We start from the raw sequence: 27,549 nt of genomic DNA on the forward strand, positions 1-27,549 counted from the left end.
ATGTAATAATGAACATAGTAATCGTCGTTTACTCCCCACATCTGAGCTGCTGAAGATGTAGTGGATTATGTTTGTTTGTGAAGGGAATGCCGCTCCCGATCTACATATGTCCGTCTATGTTCGCGCAAATCATTCATGATCCAGCTTCAACTACAGCAGGAATGAGTATAAGGGCTTTTTTATGAATCTTTGCGAACACCTTTCTTAATAATGTGCTAGTTAGCAAGTTTAGCGTGTAAATGTTAAATGCGGCTAAAGTAAACAGGCTCGTCACTCCACAGAGAGAAGAGAGGGGCGGGGCAAGCAGAGCTCATTTGCATTTAAAGGGGCAATCCCCTCAGAATGGGATGATTTTTGCAGAGCTCATTTTGACAAGGTAAAAAGGGTGTTGTTTTACACAACCATTGAGAATTTTTAACCAAATTATATTATAGACTTTTCATTAAGACCCTAAAGAATCATATCAGCTTGTGGAAAATGGGCATCCGATGACCCCTTTAATGTGTCTTTTCTGAATATAAAAGTCCCAAAAATAAATCTTACTGCCCCCAGACTTTGGAACAGTAATGCATGTGTGTATTATTCAGAACTTCATTTAGCTCCAAAATTGTATGTATGCAAGATTGTAACCAATCATTCCAGATTTGGGGTGCACAAATATAATTATCTAAAACTCAACCATTAGGACTCACATCGGTCAACCAGTAATCTGAATATTGGAGGTTTTGGTACTGTATGTATAAACCCAGGCTCATGAAAATATGTGCATCTATATACATCTCTGCAACATCGTAATTGCGTACCTTTCGTGGCAGTTTCAAAGTGAAATGTCCAGAGAGTGGTACTAAAACAAGCATTCAATACATGACCATGGCACGTTTTTATTACACTGATGTAGGCACCTATTGCTGCGTTTTTATTACACTGCTTGGCGTACGCATTGTGGCTGTTCAGAATTCAAATATCCAGGGAGTGCCGCTAAAGGTTAATACTCTGTTGTGCTGGAAATATCTCCTACACCAAACCCAACTCTAAACCTACCCGATAGTGTTAACAAATCCAAAAGTGATTGTAAAAACGCATTTGTTGATGCAGCCTTGCTTTTTAAACTTCATTACGTGGATTTGAGCTGTTTTGTCGAACCGTAGTTTGACTGGGTTCATGCCAGAGCTCTTCATCACTCAATGCTGTGCAGTGCTGTATCACATGAGTTACCGAGCAAACCTACTGAATTAGAAAACGCATGCATACGAAACTATATATGTGACGACAATGTTCAGAAGTGTTCAAAGTCGTGCAGGATGTTAAAATTGTTTTGAAGTTATAATATTCTGCAAGTAGTTGTGTGAAAATTAGGCTTTGTTAATCACAACTCTGTATCTGTAAATCATACTTTGTGAGAAAAGGAATGAAAGTTGTTTGAGTTTTACTGCCTCTAGGGTTCATTTCAACTGGAAACTTCAGTGATTTCGCACACATGGGTACTTTGTTCAGTTTCCAAAACTGTATATCAGGGGTGCTCAACCCTGGTCCTGGAGATTGACTTTTCTGCAGTGTTCAGCTCCAACCCTGACCAAACACACCTGAACCAGCTAATTAGGATCTCAAGGAGCACTTGATAATTACAGACAGTTGTGTTTGATTAGGGTTGGAACTAAACTCTGCAGGAAAGTTGATCTCCAGAAACAGGGTTGGGCACCCCTGCTATATATAGAGGCACTTTTTTCCAGTGAGACTATGTTGGTATGAATGTATGCATGCATGCTTGCATGGTCTTTTCTGCTGCTGCTGTCCTCCTCTCTGGTAATCCTGTATTTATTTGAATCCTTCTCACTATTGCTGGAGAGGATGATACAGCTTTGCTCCCTGACCTCTAGTGCTCTACATATGATCCTTCAGTAAACCAAACCCATCATACGTAACATGATTGTGTATGTGCGTGTGTGTGTAACTAGTCTCTATTCAGAGACTGACCGTACTAGCTCACAGTAGAGCATTAAGACAGCTTTGGAGGTCTGAGGTCATTGCACTTGATGCCACAAAATATGCTACTGAGCATTGAATTCATTGATGTGACATTACAATTACACACCTAAACCAAATGAACATATTTATTTAGTGACTTAATTACATCAATAAAACAGATAGTTCACCCAAAAATGAAAATTCAGTCAAAAATGATTCACCCTTATGTCGTTCCAAACCCGAAAGACCTTCGTTCGTTCGTGAAACTGATGAACTGCCCCTTTAAAAATAAGATCTCAGAAAAAGAGCATTTAAATCACTTATAAGCCGCCCTTTTTGTAATTAAGTATTTTGAGGTCGCTTGCACTGAAGTTTTGTTTGGAAATACTGTAATGTAGTGCACGTGTAAAGGAATGTGGTTCATATAAACATTTCCTATTAATGAAAGCCAGTGCATGTAAACATACCTAGCGATTACGAGAAAGATGATGCTGAACTGACATGTTTTGTTGAACCGGTACAAGTAAACACACACAAGCACTTCCGATAACTGCCTGTAGTATAGTGAGTGTATTCGTGAGATTACTCTGTTATTTAACGACCCCATATGACACATCTCTGTGGATGAAGATGTTTTTTATGGCATATTAAAGAAACAATGTGTTATTTCTGAACTAGGTTACTCCACAAACACTCTCCTCAGGTGAAGCGCACAGCTTAGACTGAGCAGTTTTCCAAACATTCTATGTTTCACAGTAATACGTCATTATACGTGAAAAATACATAGCTGCATTTATATTGTCCTGGCTCAGAAATCATCATAAAGTTTAAAAAACCCTGATGCTATACCATGGAAAATATATTAAATATTCATCCATTCATGGTATTACTATCTGCTGCAATCATTATGAAATAATTCTGTTATTTCTCAAACATGCATGCAAGAAGCACTGTTTCAATATATAGCAGAACAATAGACCTTGCATGTTGGAGTCAAGCTGGAATGTGGGCAGAGCATTTTATGCATTTGTGGTTTGGATCTAAGACATGGTGTATGTATATGTTTTGTAACCATGGTGATGTGTAACCATGGTGACACTGCAGGCAAGCTGGGGTTCAGTAGAGTAAGTTAATGCTCTGTGTATGTGTTTGCATGTTCACTGTGAGCACAGGTCACACTCGCTCACACATTCTGAGTAATCGCTTCCTTGAGAATGACAAATTGCCTGCCATCCTCACACGCTGTGTGTGTGTGTGTGTATTTGTGTGTGTTCCTTTTGCAATTATGATCCACTTTGAAAGGACCTCTAAGCAGTCTGTGTTCATATCCTGTGCAGTGACTCCAGGACAGTCTGTGTGTGTGTATGTGATCATGCTCTGTTTAACAGAATCTGCTCGGACTTGCCTTTGGGAGGAGATGTTTTACATTCCAGTATCATCCACTGCCTCCAAGGAGAGAAAACACACAGGTCCTGCTCTGAAAGACAAGGGAAGACATGAACAGAAAGAAGGATTGCTCTTTAATGGGATTAAAGGAAGAAAAGAAAGGATTTTAATAATAGACAGATGTCATCAGGTACCTATTTCCAGCCTTCAGGGAAGGGCAGTAACCATCATAACTTGCAGAGAGAAAAGGTGTTATACAACTCAATGAGAATATAGAGATTTCATTCAAGTAGTTTTGTATTTTTTCATGTTTCATGTTTTATTTTTACTTTTTAGATCTATAGACAATCGAAATGTAACTTGTGTGTCTAATGTCATTGCTAATACACCACTAAGGTGGCATATATAGCATAAGTTTTACACATGCCTCTTAATGCTGCATGAAGGTGGCAAATATGCAGTTATGACTATAGAACCATGAAATGATGAAAGAAAATATGAATAAAAAATGCTTTTAAAAATATTTTAATAATAAAGCATACAGTACATGGCCCATCAGAAGTTTGGGTTTGTTACATTTCTTTCTATTTTTTTGTTTTTGAAAAAGTCTATTATGTTTACTAAGGCTGCATTTATTTGAAAAAAAAAAAAAAAAAAAAAAAACTCAAAACATTAAAAAACAGTAATATTGTAAAATATTATTACAGTTTAAAGGAGAAATCCACATATAATGTGCTCACCCCCTTGTCATCCAAGATGTTCATGTCTTTCTTTCTTTAGTCGTAAAGAAATTGTTTTTTGAGGAATTTTTCTCCATACAACAATCGGTTATTTTAAAAAAAATAATACAATTGATGTACTTTTTAATGTCAAATGCTCGTCTTGTCTTACACTGCCTGAACTTTTTTTCCGGTTCATGACAGTTAGGGTATGTCAAAAAACTCCCATCTCATGTTCTCCCTCAAATTCAAAATCATCCTATATCACTGTTTTACCTTTTTTGTTAAGGATGTTTGATGATCTTTGCATGTTCACTTTGCAAAGACTGGGTTGGTACTTCTGCAGTGATGTAGGATGATTTTGAAATGATATTTGAAGTTGAGGGAGAAAATATGATTGTTTTTCGACATACCCTAACTGTCTTGAGCCACAATACAGAGTTCAGGAAGAGCAAGGCAAGACGAGCGTTCGAGATTAAAAAGTATTTAAATTGTTTTTAGTGAAAATAACTGACCGTTTCGCTAGATAAGACCCTTCTTCCTCCGCTGGGATAGTTTACAACTGCATTTGGATTGTTTGAAGCTGCATTTAAACTGCATTTTGGAAGTTCAAAATCGGGGCACCATAGAAGTCCACTATATGGACAAAAATGCAGAAATGTTTTCCTCAAAAGACAACATTTCTTTACAACTGGAGAAAGAAAGACACGGACATCTTGGATGGAGTACATTATATGTGAATCTCTGTTTTGGAAGTGGACTTCTTTAAAGTAATGGGTTTTCAATCTTAATATATATTAAAATGTGGTTTATTCCTGTCAATTTGAAAAGTTCAAACAAATAGCATGTATTTGAAATAGAAATCTTTCATAACACAAATGTCTTTACTCTTGCTTTTGATCAATTTTATGTGTCCTTGCTGAATGAAATACTTTATTTGGAAAAAAAAAAAAAAATGGAAGCAAAGCAACATCAGAGTTGCCTTTAATACCATAATTTCACAGAGCCTTATCAAAGCAAATGTAAAGTCAGCTTGAAACTCTTTTTTACAGATTCAGTATGTAAACTGGTGATCATTCACAAGTTAATTCTTTTTGTGAAGAAGTGGTAGAAAATGTTTCCACAGTCAGCCTGATTTAATCCAAAATATGCAATGAATTAGGTCATACTGTTGTTATTTAGAGGTGTTGTGGGAGATCTTTTATTGTCACAGATGTGTTCATTTCAGTGCATTTCATCTGTGGAAGATCTGACTGCAACACTCGAACGCTGTTCTTTTTATGTCTCTCATGAGTCTTTCACTCTCACTCTGAATTATGCTCCTTCATCTATACATTTCTCAGGCTCTCACACACATGCATGCTGAGAGTGATGTGTTAAATAAGTTTTAGACCATCTTCAACCCAGCAGCGCCTGTTGTGTTGTGTATTGCTCTTTATTTGAGTGATTGAGGCTTTGCACAATCAAAAGATGCCTCAAGTTTTGCAGAAATCGAATAAGCCCACAGCGGTGTTAAACTTGCTACAACAGATTTCTGTCAGTTTGATTACAGAGAGCCCATGTATAAAATCAGTGCAGATCAGGGTCAGAAATTATTGACGGCTAAGAGCAGAAATGCCCCTCAAATAAAAAAAAAAAAAAAGGGCAAAAATGTCAAATCTATTAAATCAAATCCTGTATGATGATAAGTGAGCATTATAAGCACTTATTTCTGTTGAGTGTATGAATACAGTGGCCATCTGGAGGAGTTTACATTTAGGGCTGTCTTTTACAGTGCGTTTCAGAAAAGATCATTCGAACTACACAACTGAAAAAGCGTGTTACGTGACCATTTATGCACACTTTAGCATCATGCTACGCAAGACAATAAATAAGATATATATTTAGCTTTCAAATTACCGTTGAGTGTTTATAATAACTTCCGATTGAGGTGTAATGTCTGTTTTGGCCACATGATGTTGCCTTTTATATCAAGCTAATCGCTACATCTTCTTAGCATTTCACATGCACCCTGTAATAATATGAAAACAGGCAGAATCTCATGAAAATCACATAGAAATCACATACTGTTATTTTTTTTTTCATCCAATATTTAGAGGAGGCATTGCCTCCTTTGCCTCCTCTGAGGAAACGCCCCTGCTATATACATTGTTAGATGTTCTTAGTAGACAAAGTGAATGAATTAGTGTGAAAGGTAGAAAACAAACTCTCTGTAAACACACTACAAGTCCACAGGCTTAAAGGGCCTACAGTTAAAGAAATCTCTGTCAGTGTTTTCACACTAGCTTGCGTTGACATGTTTTCTTGTGTTGAGCGGCTTGGCTCTGTGTCCATTCATATTGTTGCTGATCCAGGACGCCAGCAGTGATGTGCTGACACCTGCACATGCTCTGCTCTCAAAGTGAGTCATTTTAGACACGTTTCGGCATGAGACTTCTGTACTCTTACTCAGCACTGTAAACACAGGAAGAAGAATATAATCTGCTCTTTCTTTTTACTCTTACTCATGTTTTTCCCTGTTGTTGTTTTTTTTTTTTCTCTATCTATCGGGTTATTTGAACTGTTCGTGTTGTCTCTCACTGCTTTTAATAGACTGGCGTCTTTTTCCTTATGCACTGCGGCAAAATTGCTGGCACATTTTACCCATATCATCAGCATGGAGCGAGGATTTCTCCCTCTCTCGCAGCAGGATGACATCATCTTGTGTGACATCACGCCAGTGTGTTCTGTGCTGCGCGTGCTTCGGTTAATCTGTCTGACTGCAGTGCAGAATACTTGAGTGAACTTCTCACTCCTGCTGTCAGTTTTCTCATTTAAGCATGTTTTCTTCATGGGTTTTAAGTTGATTTAGACAGCGAGGCAGTTGGAGACGAAATTAAAGGGGAAATAAGGTTAGTGCAGTCAATGGCGTAATATGTTAGAGAAATCTGGTTGGTTATGGTTGTGTGTGGACAGTGAATAAATGTTATAACTCAATAGTATTCACATAAATGTTGATATTTGCATGTAATGTGAACTAGTTCAGACTGAATATTACCATTTAGCCATCTGCTTTTGTTTGTTTGCCTCCTGATACAATATTTGAGGATCATCATTATTAATTTATACTGTAGATTTCACCAATCTAATTGGTAGCTTTTATTGAGTAATTCCGTGTCAACTCAACCAGAGGCCCCTGGCTCAAATTTTTGATTTAGCTAATATTTATTCTGCAGAATGATAGACATGTATAGTGATAAAAGCCAATATATTAAATATCATGTATATATGACTTCAGAAAGATGGCAGCATCATTATCTTATTTTTACTCAGAGATTAATAGTTGTATTAGTAAAAGCTGTTGACTTTAGCAATCTTTGTTGCATTATGTGCCAATGGTGACCATTAAAAAATGGGGAAACCTAAATTTTTTCCAAAGTTTGCATGCCTGTAAGTCAAGAAATATTAAAGATATCTTAATTGCCTTTTAGGTATTGGGTCTTGACAGACTGTTCTTGTGGCATCTTTATTTTTAATGCCCTGTGAGATTCGGTTCCAGAGATAATGGAATTTCAGTATGGCTCTAAGAGTAAATTGTTAAAATGTACACATTTTCAGTGGTCAAAAACCAAATGTGGTCCGTTTAAAAAATATGATATTATTTTTTCCAAGGTTTGCGTGCCTAGAACTCAAGAAGTAGCAAAGATATTGCAGTATTATTTTTAGATTCGTTCATTTGATCCACAATACAACAAAGGCAGTAATATTGTGAAATTTTTACTATTTAAAATGACTGCTTTCTATTTTAATATATTTTATGATGTTATTTATTCCTGTGATCGAAGCTAAATTTTTAACATCATTACTCCAGTCTTCAGTGTCACATGATGCTTCAGAAATCATTCTAATATGCTGATTTGGTGCTAAATAAACATTTAATAATTATGTATAATAATCATCAATATTTAAAACAGCTGAGCCTACATTTTTTTTCAAGATTCTTTGATGAATAGAAAGATCCAGAGATCAACATTTATTTTAAATAAAAAGCTTTTGTAACATTACACACTATATCATTCAAAAGCTTGGCGTCAGTGTATATATACTGGGAAAGAAATTACAGAAATTAATACTTTTATTTAGCAAGGATGCTTTAAATTGTTCAAAAGTGATGATAAAGACATTTATAATGTTACAAAAGATTTTTATTTCAGATAAGTGGTGTTCTTCTGAACTTTCTATTCATCAAAGAAAGGTATTTTCAACATATTAAAAATAAATGTTTTTTGAAAAGAAATCAGAATATTAGAATGATTTCTGAAGGATCATGTGACGGGAGTAATGATGCTAAAAATTCACAGGAATAAATTACATTTTAAAACAGAAAACAGTTATTTTAAATACTAGTTTTACTGTCTTTGCTGTACTTAGGATCAAATAAATGCAGACTTAGTGAGCAGAAGAAATTTCTTTAAAAAAACATTAAAGATCTTACTGTTCAGAAACTTTTGACTGATATAGTACTTTATGTCTATGATAACGAAGTCGTTCTAATATATTGATTTGCTGGCAAAGAAACATTTATTATTATCAGTGTTTAAAACATTTGTGCTGCTTAATATGTTTGTGGAAATAGATTTTTGAAAAAAAAAAAAACAGCATTTATATATTTCATTTTTGTAACAGTGTGAAAGTCCTTACTGTAGATTTTTGATCAATTTAATACATCCTTGGTGAATAAAAGTATTGTTTTGAACATTACTTTAAATCACTGCACACTGTAATCAGACAATTTGAGTCAACTTAACATAATTTGTTACCTGGCTGCCTTTAAATTTTAAGTTCAGTCAACTCCAAAACGTTTATTCAACTTGAAATAAGTTGTACTAAGTGACAACTTAGATACTTGAGTTGATTCAACTTAAAATTGTAAGGCAGCTGGGTTACTTACCTTGCTTTTAAGTTTAACAAACACAAATGTCTAAGTTCTCACTTAGTACAGCTTAACATTTCAAGTTGACTAAACTTATTTGAGTTGACTTAACTTAAAATTTTAAGGCAGCAAGGTAAAAAATTATTTTAAGCTCACTCAACAAATTGTGTTTTTTGTTTTTTACAGTGTAGATAAATCTTTAATATAAAAAAGGCTGTTAAGTAAATAAGTGTAAACTAAACCTGACACTGCTAATAATGCTTCATGTACTCATTCTTTAAAAGCTTTACATCACATTCATGACTCATGAGATCACCAACAGGAAACCCCTACTGTTCAATGATTAATTTACAAGCATTTCATACTATATTATTTTCCATATTGATTAAAATAACGCAATTCAGTCCCTTCCATGTGTGATGGAGTGATTAAAAGTGTGTGTGTGCTTGTACACATCCTGTTTGCACATACTATTCTTCAACACTCATGGTGATTATACACAGGTGCTGTAGATTTAATACAATAAAAAGAATCATCCAGCTATTGATATCTAAAAAGCAGAAGAAACACTCTTTTTCTTGATCACTTCCTCTCTTGCTCTTTCCTGTAGCCTAGTTATCACAGCTTCTTGCACTATTTAAATATTCTCTTTTAGAGTTATTTAGTGTTATTAGTTTATTACGTGACTCACTGTCACGGCTGTGGCTGCGTCTTGATAAAACATTAATATGTTTATGCTGAGATTTCTGGTATAAATTTGGCCCCGACTAGACTGCTGCAGAGAAAAAAACACAGGCAGCCCCATCAGCTAATGATGGCTCAGCCTGCAGTGGTTTTAGACTAACAGACCTTAAATAGATTTTGTGTTGATTATCCACTTAATCTGTGTGATCCGCCGTAACTGCTGATGGTTCTGGTCAAATTTGCAGGCCAGTGATTGAATCCATCAGGTCATGATCTGTGACTCCCCTTAGAGGAGTAGTTTCACAGCTTCAAGCAAAAATCAAATTGTCAGCTTTTCAAGTCGCCTCAAGTTGTTTGTTTTATTCTTAGGCTTTCGTAAAACACAAAAGGAGATGTTAGTAAGAATAATATCTTACATTTCAGCCTGTTCCTCATATAAAATTATCATATAGCTTCAGAAAATTGACTATGGACCTGGTATTTGCTCAGCAGCCTTAGTTCCCATTGAGTTCCAATGTGTGGGAAAAAGCAGTCTGTACATTCAGCTAAACAACCTTTTCACTTCAATGGAAGTAAGATGACCTGAGGGCAAGTAATGTAGTCTTTAACCTCCAATTTGTCTTTAATCCCTACAGGTGACGTTTAATAAATTTGTGTTGTTTTATATATTAATCATTACAAGATTAGCAACTGTCATTGTTTTGTTTTCGTCTATTCTGTTCCAACAATACAAGCACATTTTTAATGCAAGAGGTTTGTTTTGTTCATTAGGTTTTGCTGTTAGATGTTAAAGGATTGTTTATATTTGTTTTTGGCTGCAGAGCTTCATGTGAGCAGATTCATGCAGGACAGATGGTGTGTGGAGGCAGAAATAGAGTCAGACGTCTGTAGGTGTTGAAGCTAGATTTTTTTTTTTTTTTCCACAGCTGTCTGGCCCGAAGCGTGAACCTCCTCGTGACCCTGCTGTCACTGTCAGACAAAAACAGCAAACAGATCTCTGCTCAGGGGCTCAAGGTTTCCTGCTGTGCGTCTTGGCCTCGCAGAGGTTCAGTTCATTCAACATGATACTGTGAGGAAATGTTTATTTCAGGGATGCTGTTTCGTGAGACTTGTTAGGGCCGTTTTACACTGTTCGTGGTTTCTGCGAGTTTCCAGTTCATTTTCAGTGTGAGAGAGGCGGTACTGTTTGCCAAGCTTGTGCAGAAAAACCTGGTGTTTCCATGCATGCATGCTAGCAAGATAATCAAATGTTTTGCTTACAAGGTTGCGCCATGTCACTGACCAATCAGGAGTAATCTTGTTCATAACCAGTAAAACAGCATGTAGCTTGTTTTATGAAGAAATGAATGCGTTAAATAATTTTTTTAGATTTATCTCTTATAAAAATTATCCCATTAAATTAGCTATTTTACACCTTTCAACCATGTATTTCATTAATTGAGTCACATAATGTTATTATACCCAGGGGTGCACATAAGTTTTGCCACATAGTATAAAACACAATTATAAAAAATAAAATAATAATAGTATTATTGAACTTTATTTAATTTAAAAAATAAAATAATTAACAAAATAATAAATAGTGTGATAATACTATTGTATTTTAAAATAAAAATGAGTATTAAGTAATACAATTATTTACAATACAGTACTGATGGACAGTACTAATATTTACATTTTCATTTAGTTTTCTTTTTTTTAGTTTTATATGTGTTTTTGACTTTTTCAAACCTAAAATCAGCAAGCTTTTATTTTGGCGGGTTGCTGGCATTTGCACTGCCGGTTTTAGCACTGCTGAGTGTAGTGCGTGAGTGAATGTTTTGCGTTTCACTCTGAAACAAGCAATATGTAGCCTATATTTATGCTTTATTTTTAATGGAAATCTTATAACAGTTAGTCGATCTAAAACAGTAACAGGTGTCAACACAAATAACCGGGTATGAATTTTTATATACACAGCACATTTTTTTTATTTTGGTCACATTTGGGCACCTGCGCAGCAGTTATGTGCACCCCTGATTATACAAAATTATTTAAACATCAAAACTCAATGTGCAGACAAGCATCATAGTAGTACTGATGGTACAATCAAAATCTACTAATGAATCAGAGTAGTACACTACCAGTCAAACGGTTTTGAACTTTAAGATTTTTTAAAAGAATTCTCTTCTATTTACCAAGCTTGCATTTATTTGATACAAAATACAACAAAAGCAGTAATGTTGGGAATTGTTTTTTTATTTTAAATAACTGCTTTCTATTTGAATATATTTTAAAATGTAATTTATTCGTGTGATCGAAGCTAAATTTTTAACATCATTACTCCAGCGTTCAGTGTCACATGATCTTTCAGAAATCATTCTGATATGCTGATTTGCTGTTTAAGAAACCTTTAAAAATTATTATTAATATCAATATTTAAAACAGCTGAGTAATTTTTTCTTCAGGATGAAAGATCCAAAGATCAGCATTTATCTGAAATAAAAAGCTTTTGTAACAATATACACTATGCCATTTAAAAGCTTGGAGTCAGTATTTTTTTCTTTTTTTTTTTTTTTTTTTTTTTTTTGTGGGAAAGAAATGATACAAATTAATACATTTATTTAGCAAGGATGCTTTAATTTGATCAAGGACATTTATAATGTTACAAAAGATATTTTTTTTATTTATTTCATATAAATGCTTTTCTTCTGAACTTTCTATTTATCAAAGAAACTTGAATTTTTTTTTACATTTTTAAATTTATTCAAATAGAAAACAGTTATTTAAAATAGTAAGAAATATTTCAAAATGTTACTGTTTTTACTGTACTTTGGATCAAATAAATGCAGACTTGGAAAGCAGAAAAAAACTTCTTTAAAAAAAAAAAAAAAAAAAAAAAAAAAAAAAAAAAATCTTACATTTCAGTGGTTCTCCATGACCAAAACTTCTAAATAGTTGTTGCATTGGGCCATATACGTGAAGACAAATCACCATCAGGGTAACACACATGAAACCAAAATAATGCAATAAACATTTACCAACTAATTGAGAATGTAACACAAACCCCCAATGGCAGGATTTCCAAAAACTCATAAAATTCCACATAATGCAATATTAAATCATTTACAGTTTTTCACACCATATAGTAAGGTAACTTAAAATTCAATCATGAAAACTCTTGGAATAGTTTAGCATGTGATGGAAATGGCATTGTTAATATATTTGGTCTTGGAGAGACTTGCTACAGCCATTACATTCACAGGCTAGCTTACTGCTGCGGCACAAATAACGTACATGAAATTACCCACTAGCAGATCCATACAGGTGGAGCTGGAGGAGGTGGAGGGTTTCTGATAGTGAGCTGCAAAACTTGCTTACAGTATACGAACCAGACTATTTAAATGCCATGTGGAGTTTCGATATTTAACCAGTTTTGTATTTTCTACACAAAACGTCATGAGGGTGAGTAAATGATGACAGACATTTTGGGGTGAACTGTTTCTTTGAGATTTCCTCTCAGGCACTACCTCTCACTCAGTCTTGTCATGTTGAAGTGATGAACACACTGTACTGTGGCAGTGTTTTAAATTACACACATCTCTTCCATTTATCAACAGGCCTGTAGAAATGAGAAAAGTCAGCCAGGCTTGAAGATGCCCATCTCTATTTCACATCCATCAATTGTTTAACTGCTCAGGATGCTGCTTCTCCTGGCTGACCTTCAGATACTCATTTCAGGTGTGAGCGTATTGCGATTTATCTGCACCTGAGCTCTTAAACTACTGCTCTCTCCGCGGACACACCACCCCTGCTTTACAAAGTCTGATTCATCTCCTCTTCTCTCAGTTGTTCTACTCTCAGAACACCCTGGGCAAAGCCGAAGTTTTTGAGTGGATTAATCATTACCCTTTATTGCCGCTGTTTGTGCCGAGGTGTGTTCGACCCGCTGAAAACATAATCACTCCAGACATTGTTTGAATTATTGGTTGTTATTGTAAGGTTGTGCTTTGGTTAGCAATGCCTTGCTGTGCTAGCTGTGTTGATTCAGCTAAAGTCAATATTGCAGTGAGTCACCGAATCAACACTGATGTGTCTGTCTGCTATCACACGTGTAAATCTCATCCACTTCACGCAAAACATAAATGACTTTTAGCAGAATGATGGTATTGATCCAAAAGTCTTTACAGAGTCTGAATGCAACTCCCCCGCACCTGTGCCCGATCACCCTGTGTGCCCTGTACTCCCAATCATAGTCAAAGCATGTTGAGAGTTCTTAGCCACATTTAACCCTTTAAGCAAGAATGTATCCACATTTTAGGGTTGTCAGAACCAAAAAACTTTTTTGTCAACATTTTTTGACTTGTACATTGACATTCAAGTACATTGAAACTTTGAAAATAACAATAAATAAACCATATCAATCAAAATAATTGACAGAAATTCAGTTTCATTCCAGAAATTTCAAATTCCAGAGTGTTTTTCAGCCATCCCACTTATTTAACCCATTAATACTTTTCCACTCTGTTTGATTTACTGGATGAGGATGAAGGATAATGACTTTTAAAAATGTTTCACTTCAAAGCTTGGAAAAGCTGGACGAATGTTTACTTATTATAAAAATGCTGATGAAATTGTACGATTTTATTAGTTGTACATGACTTTTCCAAATCACACTTTTAAAACCAGGCTACCAGGTTTACCAACACCGTAGAAATCATGATTCTTCAACAAAAACAAACAGCTGTTGAGGTGAATTGAAATAAGAAAAATCTTGATATTTAGTGGTTTAAGCTTATTTTAAAGCTTGTTTTGATTTATTATTATAAATCATTTTAAACCCCCTTAGGCCCTGATTTCTGGTCCCATGCTTCAGAACCACTACCTTTAAAGGAATAGTTCACCTAAAAATGAACGCTCAAGCCATCCTAGGTATATATGCCTTTTTTCTTTTAAACAAATACAAGTGCAGTTATATTAAAATATTAAAATTTCCTAGCTCTTCCAAGCTTTGTAATGGCAGTGAATGGCTGTTGAGATTTTGAAGTCCAATAAAGTGCATCCATCCAGTGTAAAAAGTGAAGAAGGTGGAGAACTCCACTTCCAGAACAACAATTTACAAATAATTTGCTCACCTCCTTGTCATCCATGATGTTCATGTCTTTCTTTCTTCAGTCATAAAGAAATAATTTTTTGAGGAAAACGTTTCAGCATTTTTCCCCATATAATGGACTGATATGGTGCCCCGATTTTGAACTTCCAAAATGCAGTTTAAATTCGGCTTCAAACAATCTGTTATTTTAATAAAAATCATACAATTTATATACTTTTTAATGCCAAACGCTAGTCTTGTCTTGCTCTGCCTGAACTCTGTTTTTTTCCGGTTCATGACAGTTAGGGTCTAAAAATCAGGGCACCACACCAGTCCATTATATGAAGAAAAATGCTGAAATGTTTTCCTCAAAAAAACATAATTTCTTTATGACTGAAGAAAGAAAGACATGAACATCTTGGATGACAAGAGGGTGAGTACTTTATATGTGAATCTTTGTTTTGGAAATGGACTTCTCCTTTAATAAAGGCCTTCTGAAGCGAATCGATGCATTTGTGTACGCAAAATATCCATACTTTTAAAGTTGATAAACCATTACCTCTAGCTTCCACTAAGTATCGTACGCACGTTCACGAGGATTTACCTAGGAGGATTTCGATATAAGCCAAGAGGAGAGTGGTTTTCCGTTGCGGTAAAAAAACAAAAACAAAAAAACTTGGTTCTCACGAGATTAGCATATTCTCATCGGAACTTATGCTACGCTTACGTCCTATGTTATCTGCTGGAAGGCCACTCTCTCGTGAATGTGGGGTGGTTAATTTGATTAATTGGTTAATCTTGTAGTATTATATTTATTTTTATCATTTAATTGTTTCATTTAAATTTGGCAGAAATAGGAATATATAAAGATCTGCATTTTACTGTTTTAATGTACAAAAGTAATACAAGAATTATATATTTCTGTAACTTTTTAAACTGTAGTTTTATTTTGGCGGGTTGCCATGTAGTTTCTATTTGTATACAGTATGATATGATGCTAGTTTTCTCAAATGAAACGGAAAATTTCACATGAAGTAACTCTAACAGGAAGATTAAGTTCATGTGTTCATGTTGTCATATAGTGAGACGCAGTGGGCGAGAATCACTTGCATCACAAGCATCACAAGCATCACATGTGCTTCAGTATTAGTGTAGTAAACAAAACTGCGTCTTTGCCATTTATACATACAGAGCCAAGCAGAACATGCAGGATTCATATTTAAACCGTCTTTTTGTGTTTCAGTATTCATAGACACTAGTGTTTATCGCAATCCGAATTAAATGACAGACCAACTTTTGATTTATTTATCCAAAAATCGATGAATTCCTTCGCATTCTGGGCTATAGAGTAAATTCCATTTTTACGAATGGACTCGCGATCCCGTCTGTGTTTTTGCGGAGGAGAAATTATAGACGTGTGCAAGTAGAGACAGAAATGACATGCCGTTGTGTAAATAAGAAAAATACCATGAAGTTATTTAGTTTGTTTAATAAAATATAGACCTGTATAGACCTGTTCTATAGGAAAGGTAACCTTAAATGACTTCTGTTGTAATCTGGCACTATATTGAAAATAAAATTAACTTGACTTTCAAGGGGGGCGGCGTGGCGCCCCCCTAATATAATGGGGAAACACTGGAGGCCTTTATTAACCTCCTGGAGCTGTGTGGTGTACTTTTTGTGATGGATGCATGTACTTTCTTGAACTTCAAAATTTCAACACCCATTCATTGTCATTGTAAAGCTTAAAAGAGCCAGGACATTTTTTAATATAACTCTGACTGTATTCGTCTGAAAGAAGAAAGTCATCATATACACCTAGGATGGCTTGAGGATGAGTAAATCATGGGGTGATTTTAATTTTTGGGTGAACTATCCCTTTAAGGTCCATTCTTGAATATCCATTTTTTTTATACTGTGCATTATGATATTGAGATGCATAAATTTATTTGTAACAGTTAAAACTGATTTTATTTTTGTAGTATTTTATTTTTAATTAACTTAAAAGTAGCTTATAATTTCAGTATCAACCAGTGATTTTCAGCTTTTTCTTCTGCAGTGAACAGTTGCTGATTGGGTTTTATGTTAAAGGAGAGCCGTAGTCGCCCTAACGTCCCCCAAAGGCATGCACAGGGAATGATTCACAACCTTTGTCTTGTTTTATTGTTTAATTGTCCAGCCAGCTGGGACGGGCAGTTATTTAGTGCCCTTAAGAAAAACATAAAGCGGTAGTTTTCGTATCCATGGGAAAGCTTGGGAAGGGAGTGATGGTTTGTTTAGGGTCTGTGCATGTGGTGTAAGGTGTCCTGGGTTGAACAGGCCTCCACAGAACATGCTTTATGAATTAATGAGCTGTGCTCTTGTGCTGGGGGACAACATTAATCTCAGAGCGAGTGTGTGTGTGTGTGTTAATCGGTTCTGTCTGGGGTTGCGTATACGCCCAAGCAAACGTCACATCTTCGAATATTCCCGTCCAGAGTCAGCATGTGACGCAAGTATTAAGGTCATCTGGTTTTTCATCTTGCACAGGTGTAATGGACACCAGCTCTGTGTGTTCTTACAAAATAAGTTTAACTAGGTCCATGTTGTCCTAGTCCATTAAGGTTAGGTTAACTGTTTGAAGCATACTGCATCTGTGCATGTATAATTCATGTAAATTACTATACATGCATATGGTTATATAGAGCCTTCTGATGCTCCCATGGCTCTTGCCTTCAAATCTGTCTCCATCCTGACAGCAGTTTCCATGGTTACTCTGCTCGTCCTCATCGCTACGATGACTCCCATTATTTTCTGACACCCCCCACAACACTAATCTTCCATTCACACCTGACCGGTATAACTCATTCACAAATCTCAGACACTAGATTCTACAGATGGGCTCTCTGTCATTACCAGAAGTGATGCAATTACTGGTTTACTAATTAAACACTGATTGAAATCCTCTGCACCTCCTCTCTGATGTATTGAATTGTGTCTCGATGTGGAAAAAAAATTTGACTTGAAGAAATAGTTTATGTGAAACAAAAATAGATGTCTGCTTTCCCATATTTTTCTCTTTTCTTTGTGTCCGTTTTTCCCTTGTGAAAAGCTGTGTCGACATGAAATTAGTCCAGAGGGTTTTTGTCACCTTAATTTGCTACATCTGGTTATTTAAATCTCAGATAAAAGCAGGGTTTAGTAGCGTTTTTTTTTTTTTTTTTTTTTTTGCATTAACAGTATTTTATCTCGTATTACATTGGGTGTTATTTAGCATAATCATTAATATTAATATTATTATTATTATTATTATTATTATTATTACTATTAAAATTACCATTTTTTTCAGTGATTCACATTTAAACTAAAGGCGTAATTATTGTATTATATTATATTATATTATATTATATTACAGTTGAGATCAAAAGTTTACATGCACCTTGCAGAATCTTTAGAATGTTAATTATTTTACCAAAATAAGAGGGATCATACAAAATGCATGTTATTATTTAGTACTGACATGAAAAAGATATTTCATATAAAAGATTTTTATATATAGTCCGCAAGAGAAAATAATAGTCGAATTTATAAAAATGACCTGGTTCAAAAGTTTATATCCCCTTGATTCTTAATACTGTTTTTGTTTTTTTTTGTTTAGTGACAGTTGTTCATGAGTCACTTGTTTGTCCTGAACATTTTTGTGTATTTGAACCCACACTGAGGACAACTGAGGGACTCATATGCAACTATAGTATTACAGAAGGTTCAAACGCTCACGGATGCTTCAGAAGGAAACACAATGCAGAACCGAGGGGTGAAAACTTTTTGAATTTGAAGATCAGGGTAAATTTAACTTATTTTGTCTTTTGGAAACATGCAACTGTCTTCTGTAGCATCTGAAGGGCATTACTAAATAAAAAATATGATATTTAGGCAAAATAAGAAAAATGTACACATCTCCATTCTGTTCAAAAGTTTTCACCCCTGGCTCTTAATGCATCGTTTTTCCTTCTAAAGCATCAGTGAGCGTTTGAACCTTCTGTAATACTTCATATGAGTCCTTCAGTTGTCCTCATTGTTAGAAAGTTAATCTCAGAATCATACAGCGATTGTTGGAAAGGGTTAAAATACACAAAAATGCTGGAAAACCAAAGAATTTGTGGGACCTGGAGGACTTTTCTGAACAACAGTGGGCAGTTTAACTGTTCAGGACAAACTATCAGTAAACAAAAAACAAAAAACACAGCTGTGGATCATTCAGGTAACAACACAGTATTAAGAATCAAGGGGATGTAAACTTTTGAACCGTGTCATTTTTATAAATTTGGCTATATTTGGATATCTTTTATGCGAAATATCTTATTCAGGTCAGTACAAAATAGAAAATAGCATGCATTTTGTATGATCATTCTTACTTTGATAAAGTAATTACCATTTTTAATTCTGAAAGGGGGATGTAAACTTTTGACCTCGACTATATATCATCATCTTAATGGACACATTCCCATATTCCGCTCACAGAGGTTGTGATTTTACCTTTGACCTGAAGAATTGTAGTATATAATGGGATGCTGATCAAGGCTTTGAATTTAAAATGAGAAAATGGTGCCCAAATCAATGAGGTTAAACAGAGGGTGTCTAATATGTGCCCCAATTATAGATTTGCTCGCATATCATTGTAATCTGTTAATCAGACTGATTTTTTTCCCATTCTGAATAACTACTCATTTGCAGAGCACTTATATAGAGCAGAATGATACATGATGTAACCACCATAGACATTGAGGGTGCTGTTCCCCACCAATATTTAGATGAGTGTTTGAATTATATTCCATGGCTTTTTTAGGTATACAGTTCATGAAAAGCGAAATAAATCTTTGGAGAATGAGTACCTAATTGAGTAATCAGCCTTTCTTCTCTGTCTTCTGTTAGAAATGGCATATATTTAACCATTCCAGACTTGACGTGACTCACTCCAAACTCTCTGAATTTATTTGCATTTTAACAGCTTATTATGTTTCGATGTTCTGTGTCAGACAGGCTGTTCACTTAAGCAGTAAGGTTAGGTTCATCTGCACTTTCTAGTTCTCACATTTATCTGATTTGCATGGATGCTGCTACTCAATTTCCTTTTCCTTATTTATAATTTTTTCTTTTTTTTATAACACAGATGTCAAGAATCATAGAACATATCAAGAAATATGAACCTCACTGAGATGCATACCAGTATTTTTTTTACCTTCATACTTTATTTTTTTATGACTATTATATTGAGTTTCATATTGTGTTTTGTTGTCCTGAATTAAATTTAGTCTGTGGCCTCTGCAGGCCCAGATGAAATGTGTAAAGTTTTTTCTACTCTGTACAGCTGGTGAATTGTCACGTTTTGTCCTAACCAGGCGCAGTGCGACAAGCAATTTCTGTCCACACTGAAAATGAGGTATAGCGTCATATAATCACAGCCAGTCTGAAGATATTTAATGTACTGTTACATGCAGTGGGAATTTGAACCAGTGAGATTTTATGATGAACACAGCAGAAACAGAAAGCAAGAGAGAGAATCAAAATCGAAGAAGGGAGTATTCATAAATGCCATAACTCAGAGGTTAGAAGTGCAGTTGCTGTGATTAATGTAGTTTAATAATGTGGTAGAACAGCCTTGTACCGCAGGCTCTGCTGTTTGTATAAGAAAGCAACCGAAATCACAAAATAACAGAAACCAAGAATATGAATATGTTAACAAGAACCTCCCCATCTTGTTTAGAGCAACTGTAAGGTATGTTTGATTCTCAGCACTTTACACTTTAGGCAGAAGAAGGTTTTTTGGTGGACAGATGAAATCTTAATAAAAAAAATGTAATTTTTAATGATTCTTAAAGGGACAGTTCACTTAAAAATTACAATTCTGTGAGCAGCACCACACGCATATGTCATGGTACTCTTGTGAATGCATATCGGAGACTGACATGGAAGAGAAGAAATTTCTTTTTTCTTTTTTTTTTTCTTTGTGCACAATAAATATTCTTGTAGCTTCATAGCATTACACTGCAAAAAAAATGTTTTTCTTACTTAGATTTTTTGTCTTGCTTCCAGCCAAATTATCTAAAAAGTCTTAAATCAAGAATGATTTTCTAGACAAGCAAAAATTGTCTTGTTTTCAGAAAAAAAGAAGTCAAAATTAAGTGAGTTTTTGCTTGAAACAAACTAAATAATCTACCAATGGGGTAAGCAAAATAAGCAAAAACTCGCTTAATTTTGACTTCTTTTTTCTGAGAACAAGACAATAATTTTTACTTGTCTAGAAAATCCTTCTTGATTTAAGAATTTTTAAATATTTTGGCTGGAAACAAGACAAAAAAATCAGTAAGAAAAGCATTTTTTGCAGTAATGGTGACTATTTTATTGATTTTATCGAAGTCCTTGCTACCTTTCTGGGCCTTGAACATGTCAGTTGCATTGCTGTCTATGCAGTGTCAAAAAGCTTTCAGATATCATCAAAAATATCTTAATTTGTCTTCCAAAGATAAACGAAGGTCTTACGGGTTTGGAACGACGTGAGGGTGAGTAATTAATGACAGAATTTTCACTTTTGGGTGAACTATCCCTTTAAGATAAATGTGAAAGTGTGTGTACATTTTATATGCAAAACATCACTTGTATATCTGAAGCTCTGAAGGTACAAGCTGATCCCTGCGGGAAAGTCTAGCGTTCGATAGAGTCTCTAACTGTAATAAGATTTACTGAATGAGCTGCTCGTCAGGTTACAGATGTTTGCTCAAATTGAATTAGCTAAAAACTGAGGTTTAGATCAGATAATAACTGTTCCCCTTGATAACAACTATGATATTGAATCAAACTGGTGTATCCCTGATAGGAAGGAAATTGCTCTAATTAAGTAAAAAGAAAAAAAGACTTGGCAATGTTACTTTTAAGGCTCTCTGAAGTGAGTACACTCATGTTATTTGTGTTTGGACAGTGTATGTGTGGTGAGGTTATGACCTTTGACCTTTTTGACCTTTTGGGAACTTGCCAGCAGTCCCTATTCAGATGTTTATCTGAAAATAAAAAATGCAGAAAGATTTCTGTGAGGGTTAGATTTAGTGGATAGAAAATATTTTTATGTCAGTATAAAAGCAATAGAAGTCTATGGCAGGTCCCCTAAAACAGTGGTTCTCAACTCCAATCCTCAGGGCCCACTGCTCTGCACATTTTGTATGTTTATAAATCGGACACACTCAGTTCAGTTCATGATTCTTTCTCCTAACGAGCTGATGATCTGAATCAGTTGCGTTGAATGAGTGAGACATACAAAATGTTCAGAACCACTGACCTAAAGGTAGCTGTGCAAATGTGGATGTTTGGATTGTGCTGGTGTTGAATGTCGCAGTGCAAATTCTGAATGAATGTGCAGTGCTTCTTTAACCTTCCTTTTTTTTCACAGCAAGATTTTTCATCACCCTGTTTTATATAAAGCATTATGACATTTACATATTAATGATGCCTAACTTGCACAGCCATTTACACAAACCTGCGATGCCCTCTAGTGGCCAGTTACAGCGCTGCATCGGCACCCATTCGCTGGTTCCAAATTAAGAGACTCCAAAACAATGCGTCCCTCTCAGGGACTCTTAAACTATGAAGTGCTCAGCCACTTACCACCAGCCCAACCAGACTATTCTCTCCTCATTAGAATCTCATGTTTATTTGCTCAGTTAATGAGGGTGGCATACATATTCATAAACACCTTTCACTGATCAAAGAGTCTCAAACAGTTTTCTCCCACTTCATGTTTGCCAATTAATTCGTAAGCCTCTTCGAGCCCTTTGCCAGCTGATTGGCATGACCGATACACATCTCTTCCGCTCACACACCAGCTGCATGCGCGTCTTTGTTTAAAATGAGCAGTTCTGTAAATCCAGTGCAACAGGTGGCCACACAAAGAGACGCGTCGCGTGCAGCTCTCGCGGCGAAACTCCGCAGTGCTCGCTGCTTAGCAACACATGCAGGGCTGTGACTGTTTCAACTTGTGTTCAGATGTTTTTGGAGGCTGAGTAGTGAAGGTGTCAGGGTGTGTTGTAGGGCTGAAGCTGTGGGGACTACTTGACCATGGGCGTTGTTCTGTTTTTTTACATGGCTGGTGATTGGGGAAATCATGAAGCATTCATGTCTTTCTTTCTTCAGTTGAAAAGAAATTAAGGTTTTTGAGGAAAACATTCCAGGACTTTTCTCCATAAAGTGGACCTCAATAGGGATCAATGGGTTGAAGGTCCAAACTACAGTTTTAATGCAGCTTCAAAGGGCTCTACACGATCCCAGCCAAGGAGTAAGAGTCATTTCTAGTGAAACGATTGATCATTTTCTAAAAAAAAAAAAGTATACACTTTTTAAGCACAAATGCTTGTCTTGCGCTAGCTTGACTTCACACATTACATTGTCACATTGGAAAAGTCACGCCTGACGTAGTCGGACGTACAAACCCAGTATTTACAAAGTGAATGTGCAAAGACTAAGTCAGACGATCCCCTTTACAAAAAAGGTAAAACAATAATGTCGGATGATTTGGAGTTGGACAGAGAAAACCAGATAGTTTTTCCACCCTGAACTGGAGTACACAGACAAAATTCGAACCATGCGTGACCTTTCCAGTATGATTACGTAATGCGTGAAGTCATAGACGCGCATCACTTATCTAGTGCATGATGAGTATTTGTGTTTAAAAAGTATATACATTTTGATTTGTTTTTTTTTTTTTTTTTTTTTTTAGAAAATGACAAATTGTTTCGCTAGATAAAACCCTTATTTCTCGGCTGGTATCGTGGATATCATGGAGCCTTTTGAAGCTGCATTGAAACTGCAATTTCGACCTTTAACCCTTGGCTACCATTGAAGTCCACTATATGGAGAAAAATCCTGGAATGTTTTCCTCCAAAGCCTTAGTTTCTTCTCGACTGAACAAAGACAGACATGAACATTTTGGATGACATGGAGGTTAGTAAATTATCAGGAAATTTTACTTACTTTACTGAGTGATTTAATCCTTTAATTTATGATACCCATTGCATAAAAAAAAAATTTAACCTGCATGATTTCACTGAACATTCCTTACTGAATGTTCCTGACCATTCAGATTTTATTTGATTAATATAATTCCTAAATCTTCCACAATTAATTCAGGATACTTGATGTGGGATATGTTTTATGCATAATGAATTACAGTGCATTCCTAGGGAGTCGAACCCATGACTTTAGTGTTGCCAGCAGTATGCTTTACTAAATCAAATACAAGAACCCAAATAGATAAGCTAATAAATACTAAATATGGTGTAGTTTTTGCTGGGAATATGACTACCTGATTTCATGATGAAAACATACCTGAACTTTTTCCGCAAGATGCGAAATATTAAAAACAAAAAAATATATATAAAACATTAAAAACAGCTTCTTTTAACGCTAAATGAAACGAAATTAACACCCCTCGACATTTGGAGATGTGGTCATGGCAAAAATTGGTTGGCACATGTCCGCACGCTAAATGACCCTTATATGCTTGAGCTTGTTCTTCCGCAGCCACCGAAGTGTGGAAACGTATCTGTCAATACCAAGAAAGGAATTGAGTGACTCAGGTTAACATGTGGTTTTTCTTCAGTTTCGCCATTTCCTACCCTGTCCCCTTGTATAAATGCACATCACCCGTCGGCCCCTTGCATTTTTCAACATTTCCCCATTTCTAATGACTCAAGAGGTCTGTGTGTGAGAGAGAGTGAGACAGAGAACCCTGTGACAGACAGTCCTCGCTAAAGCCTCTGTCCTTTGTGACATGGGTCAAGGTGGAGATGTGGAGGCACATCTTCCGTACCAAGCCACGCATGCAACAGGCAAGTGTATTTTTCGCTTACTAGAGGGAATCGAAAGAAGTGGGGTAGAGGGTTTTGTTTAGGATAAGAGATGAGAGGTAGATGTGGTTAGGAACAAGAGGTGTAGATGAGGCGTTATACTGTTTTGACTTCTGTTGTTGTGCGCTTGATGTTTTTCTTATTAGAAATAATACAGAAGTTTTTTAACAAGTAATTTGTGGGCACGTCCCTCATTTGTAAGCTGTTTCGCTTTGACTGTTCTGTGTGACCGAACTGGTTTGAACATTTCAGAAACAGGAAACGTCTGGTTTACGATGCAGAAAGCTGCAGCCTGTAGCTTTGTGGGTTGTTCAGCACTGCAAAAAAATTGGTGTTAAATCCTGTGTTCTCTTGTCGTTTTTATAATAATAATTATTAATATAAATTCTGTCAAAGACATGAATCATTTTAGTTCAACTGTATGTAAAGGAGAGCTTACAGAGATGTTTGTGCTCATTGCTGTTACAAAATAATGACAGCGGAAGTGCTATTTGTGTATATGTTTTCCCTCTTGGTGTTTGTGTTGTTGTACTGGTCACTCTAAAGCAGGGTAAAAGTGAAGTGACAGATAAAATAAGATGTTTTATATAGAGTCCATATCTATTACACTGTTGAGTGTTAAAGGTCACTGATGAATGCAAGAGTGACTGCAGAAGGAATATTAGAGAAGTTTCTCTTAACCTCATCTTAAACAGGAAGTTTCGATTGATACAGTGTTTTTGTTTCAACACTGCGCGACCATATTAAGTTCTTTACAACAATTAAAGGGATAGTTCACGTGAAAAAATTAAAACGTTAATCGTTTATTTACCATCAAGACAGTCACTGTTTTATTGTGAAACTAAGTCTTCTGAAAGTCTTCTAAAGCAGTGGACCGATATTTAATCTGGATGTGTAGTTTAATTGTAAATTAATTTTACTGGTTTTATAATCTGAGTGATCTGGTTCGTGAGTTCATCCAAAAATTCTGTCATTAATTTCTCATCCTCATGTTGTTCCAAACCTGTAAGACCTTTGTTCATCTTAGGAACACAAATTAAAGGAGAAGTCCACTTCAAGAACAACAATTTACAGATAATGTACTCACCCCCTTGTCATCCAAGATGTTCATGGCTTTCTTTCTTAAGTCATAATGAAATTGCGTTCATTTTTCTCCATATAATGGACTGATATGGTGCCCTGAGGTTGAACTTCCAAAATGCAGTTTAAATGCGGATCCCAAATGTGGTTGTAAATGACAAAACTGACAAAAATTTAAATCTTTTTTTTTTTAAACTAGTTAACTTGAAAATGTAACTACAACATAATTCTAGTAACTTTTTTTTTTTTTTAACCCTGCAGTTAATAAAGAAAATTCTATTCCAAGTGCACCACGCATTAGGTTGTCAACATGATGTTAAATGTTAAACAAATCACTTGTTAGAAAAGATGCATGAACTACAACTACATCTTGTGCAAACTTGTCTCATGCATACATCATATGTTCAGAAATAATATGAGGAAAGTGCTTTAAAAATATATAACCCCAGTAGACTATTATTAACTATAAATGTTTCATAAAAACAATGAACAGCAGCTTTCAGGCTCTCATCGTGATTTAAACATGAAATATCAGACATACAGTAGTAGTTCTTCACAGGGTTTTTATTAGATAGCACTGCTTTTCCATTGTTTTTTTAATACATTGACATGTTTGACTGTTGCACTCGTGTCTCTTGCAGTGTCTCATGCATGAAACGTCACGGCGCTCAAGCTAAAAGAATTTCGCTCCCATCTTCTTGCATGTTTTTCTTATTCCACTGGCCGAGTTGCATCTTTGTCAACACAAAAGCGCATTCTGTGTGAATGCAGCCTAGCGATATGAGCACATCACACGTGAGTGGTTAATCATGTACGCCGACTTGCGACATGTGGTTGGGTCGTTCTTTTCTTTTCAATGTTATTGTTGACATATTGTCAAAGTGTCAAATTCTCGAAATTCCTCGACTTCTAAAAAATAAAGATGTGGCAAAACATTCAATTCGAATTAATCAATAAAATTTGCCCAGCCCTACTTTGCGCACAAAAAATATTCTTGTAGCTTCACAACATTACGGTTGAACCACTGATGTCACATGGACTATTTTATTGACATCCTTACTACATTCCTAGGCCTTGAACGTCAGTTGTTGTTGTCTGTGCAAGGTCAGAAAGCTCTCGGATTTCATCAAAAATATCTTAACTTGTGTTCCAAAGATGAACAAAGGTGAAAAGGAGGTGAAGGATGATGATTTTTGGGTGAGCTCTCTTTAACTTTCCAAATTTTGGTAGAGAGAGGAGATTCTTGAATTCTTAGGTGCTTCATCAGTGCAGTAGTGGAAGTGTAAAGAAAACAGTCATTTTGTTCTTCGTTTGATTTTCTTTTTGTTCGCTTCTTCCTCCCCAACCCTACATCAGCAGTACAAGTCACAGATCACCTGGGTAGAGAAAGAGTTTGCTGATATCAATTCAAAGGTAAGATCTCTGAGCTTTCTGCTGCCACCTGCTTTCTTCTTTGAGCTCTGTCATACTGTCTGTCAGCTTGGGTTCTCAGGTTTTACAGTAGAGGAAGAGGAGTGCTGGGAAATGCCAAAAAATGACCTTTAATGGCTGTCCTGAGTGTTTGTTTCTTTGATTAGGACTTCCTCTTGTTGTATCAGACTGGGCTGGTCAGAGGAAGAAACTGTGTGTTTTAAAGCACCACAATATTTTTAGTTTTGTTGACAGAGAGGGAGGAGAACACAAGAGGGGAAATCAGTAAGGCATTATGGGACAGGATGAGCATTTAAGTGTCCACCCGACGGAAACGGACATTCAGCTACATCTTAGGAAGCAATTTATTTTTCTTGGTCTGTTTCTTTTTTTGGATCTGTGTAGTTCTTTTTTTCTAAAAAAAAAAAAAAAAAAAAAAAAAAAAAGTTA

General features: G+C 35.6%; 1 protein-coding gene across 5 annotated transcripts in view; it reads left to right on the top strand.

The window, feature by feature from the left end:
• The window catches only part of rps6ka1 (ribosomal protein S6 kinase a, polypeptide 1), a 74,144-nt gene that overhangs the window by 27,065 nt on the left and 19,530 nt on the right, over nucleotides 1-27,549 (top strand). Inside the window, exons 1-2 of one of the 5 annotated variants that reach the window (XM_051133161.1) lie at nucleotides 24,414-24,591; nucleotides 27,046-27,102. The exons of 1 other annotated variant lie outside the window; for it this stretch is intronic. In XM_051133161.1, the coding sequence (XP_050989118.1) occupies nucleotides 24,550-24,591; nucleotides 27,046-27,102 (99 nt within the window). In that variant the 5' untranslated portion in view covers nucleotides 24,414-24,549. Of the gene's footprint in view, nucleotides 1-24,413; nucleotides 24,596-27,045; nucleotides 27,103-27,549 lie in introns of those variants that run through there. 3 more of the 5 variants (XM_051133162.1, XM_051133159.1, XM_051133163.1) reach the window with 3 other exon arrangements.

This window comes from Labeo rohita, chromosome 17, assembly GCF_022985175.1.
Source record: "Labeo rohita strain BAU-BD-2019 chromosome 17, IGBB_LRoh.1.0, whole genome shotgun sequence".
NCBI lineage: Eukaryota > Metazoa > Chordata > Actinopteri > Cypriniformes > Cyprinidae > Labeo > Labeo rohita.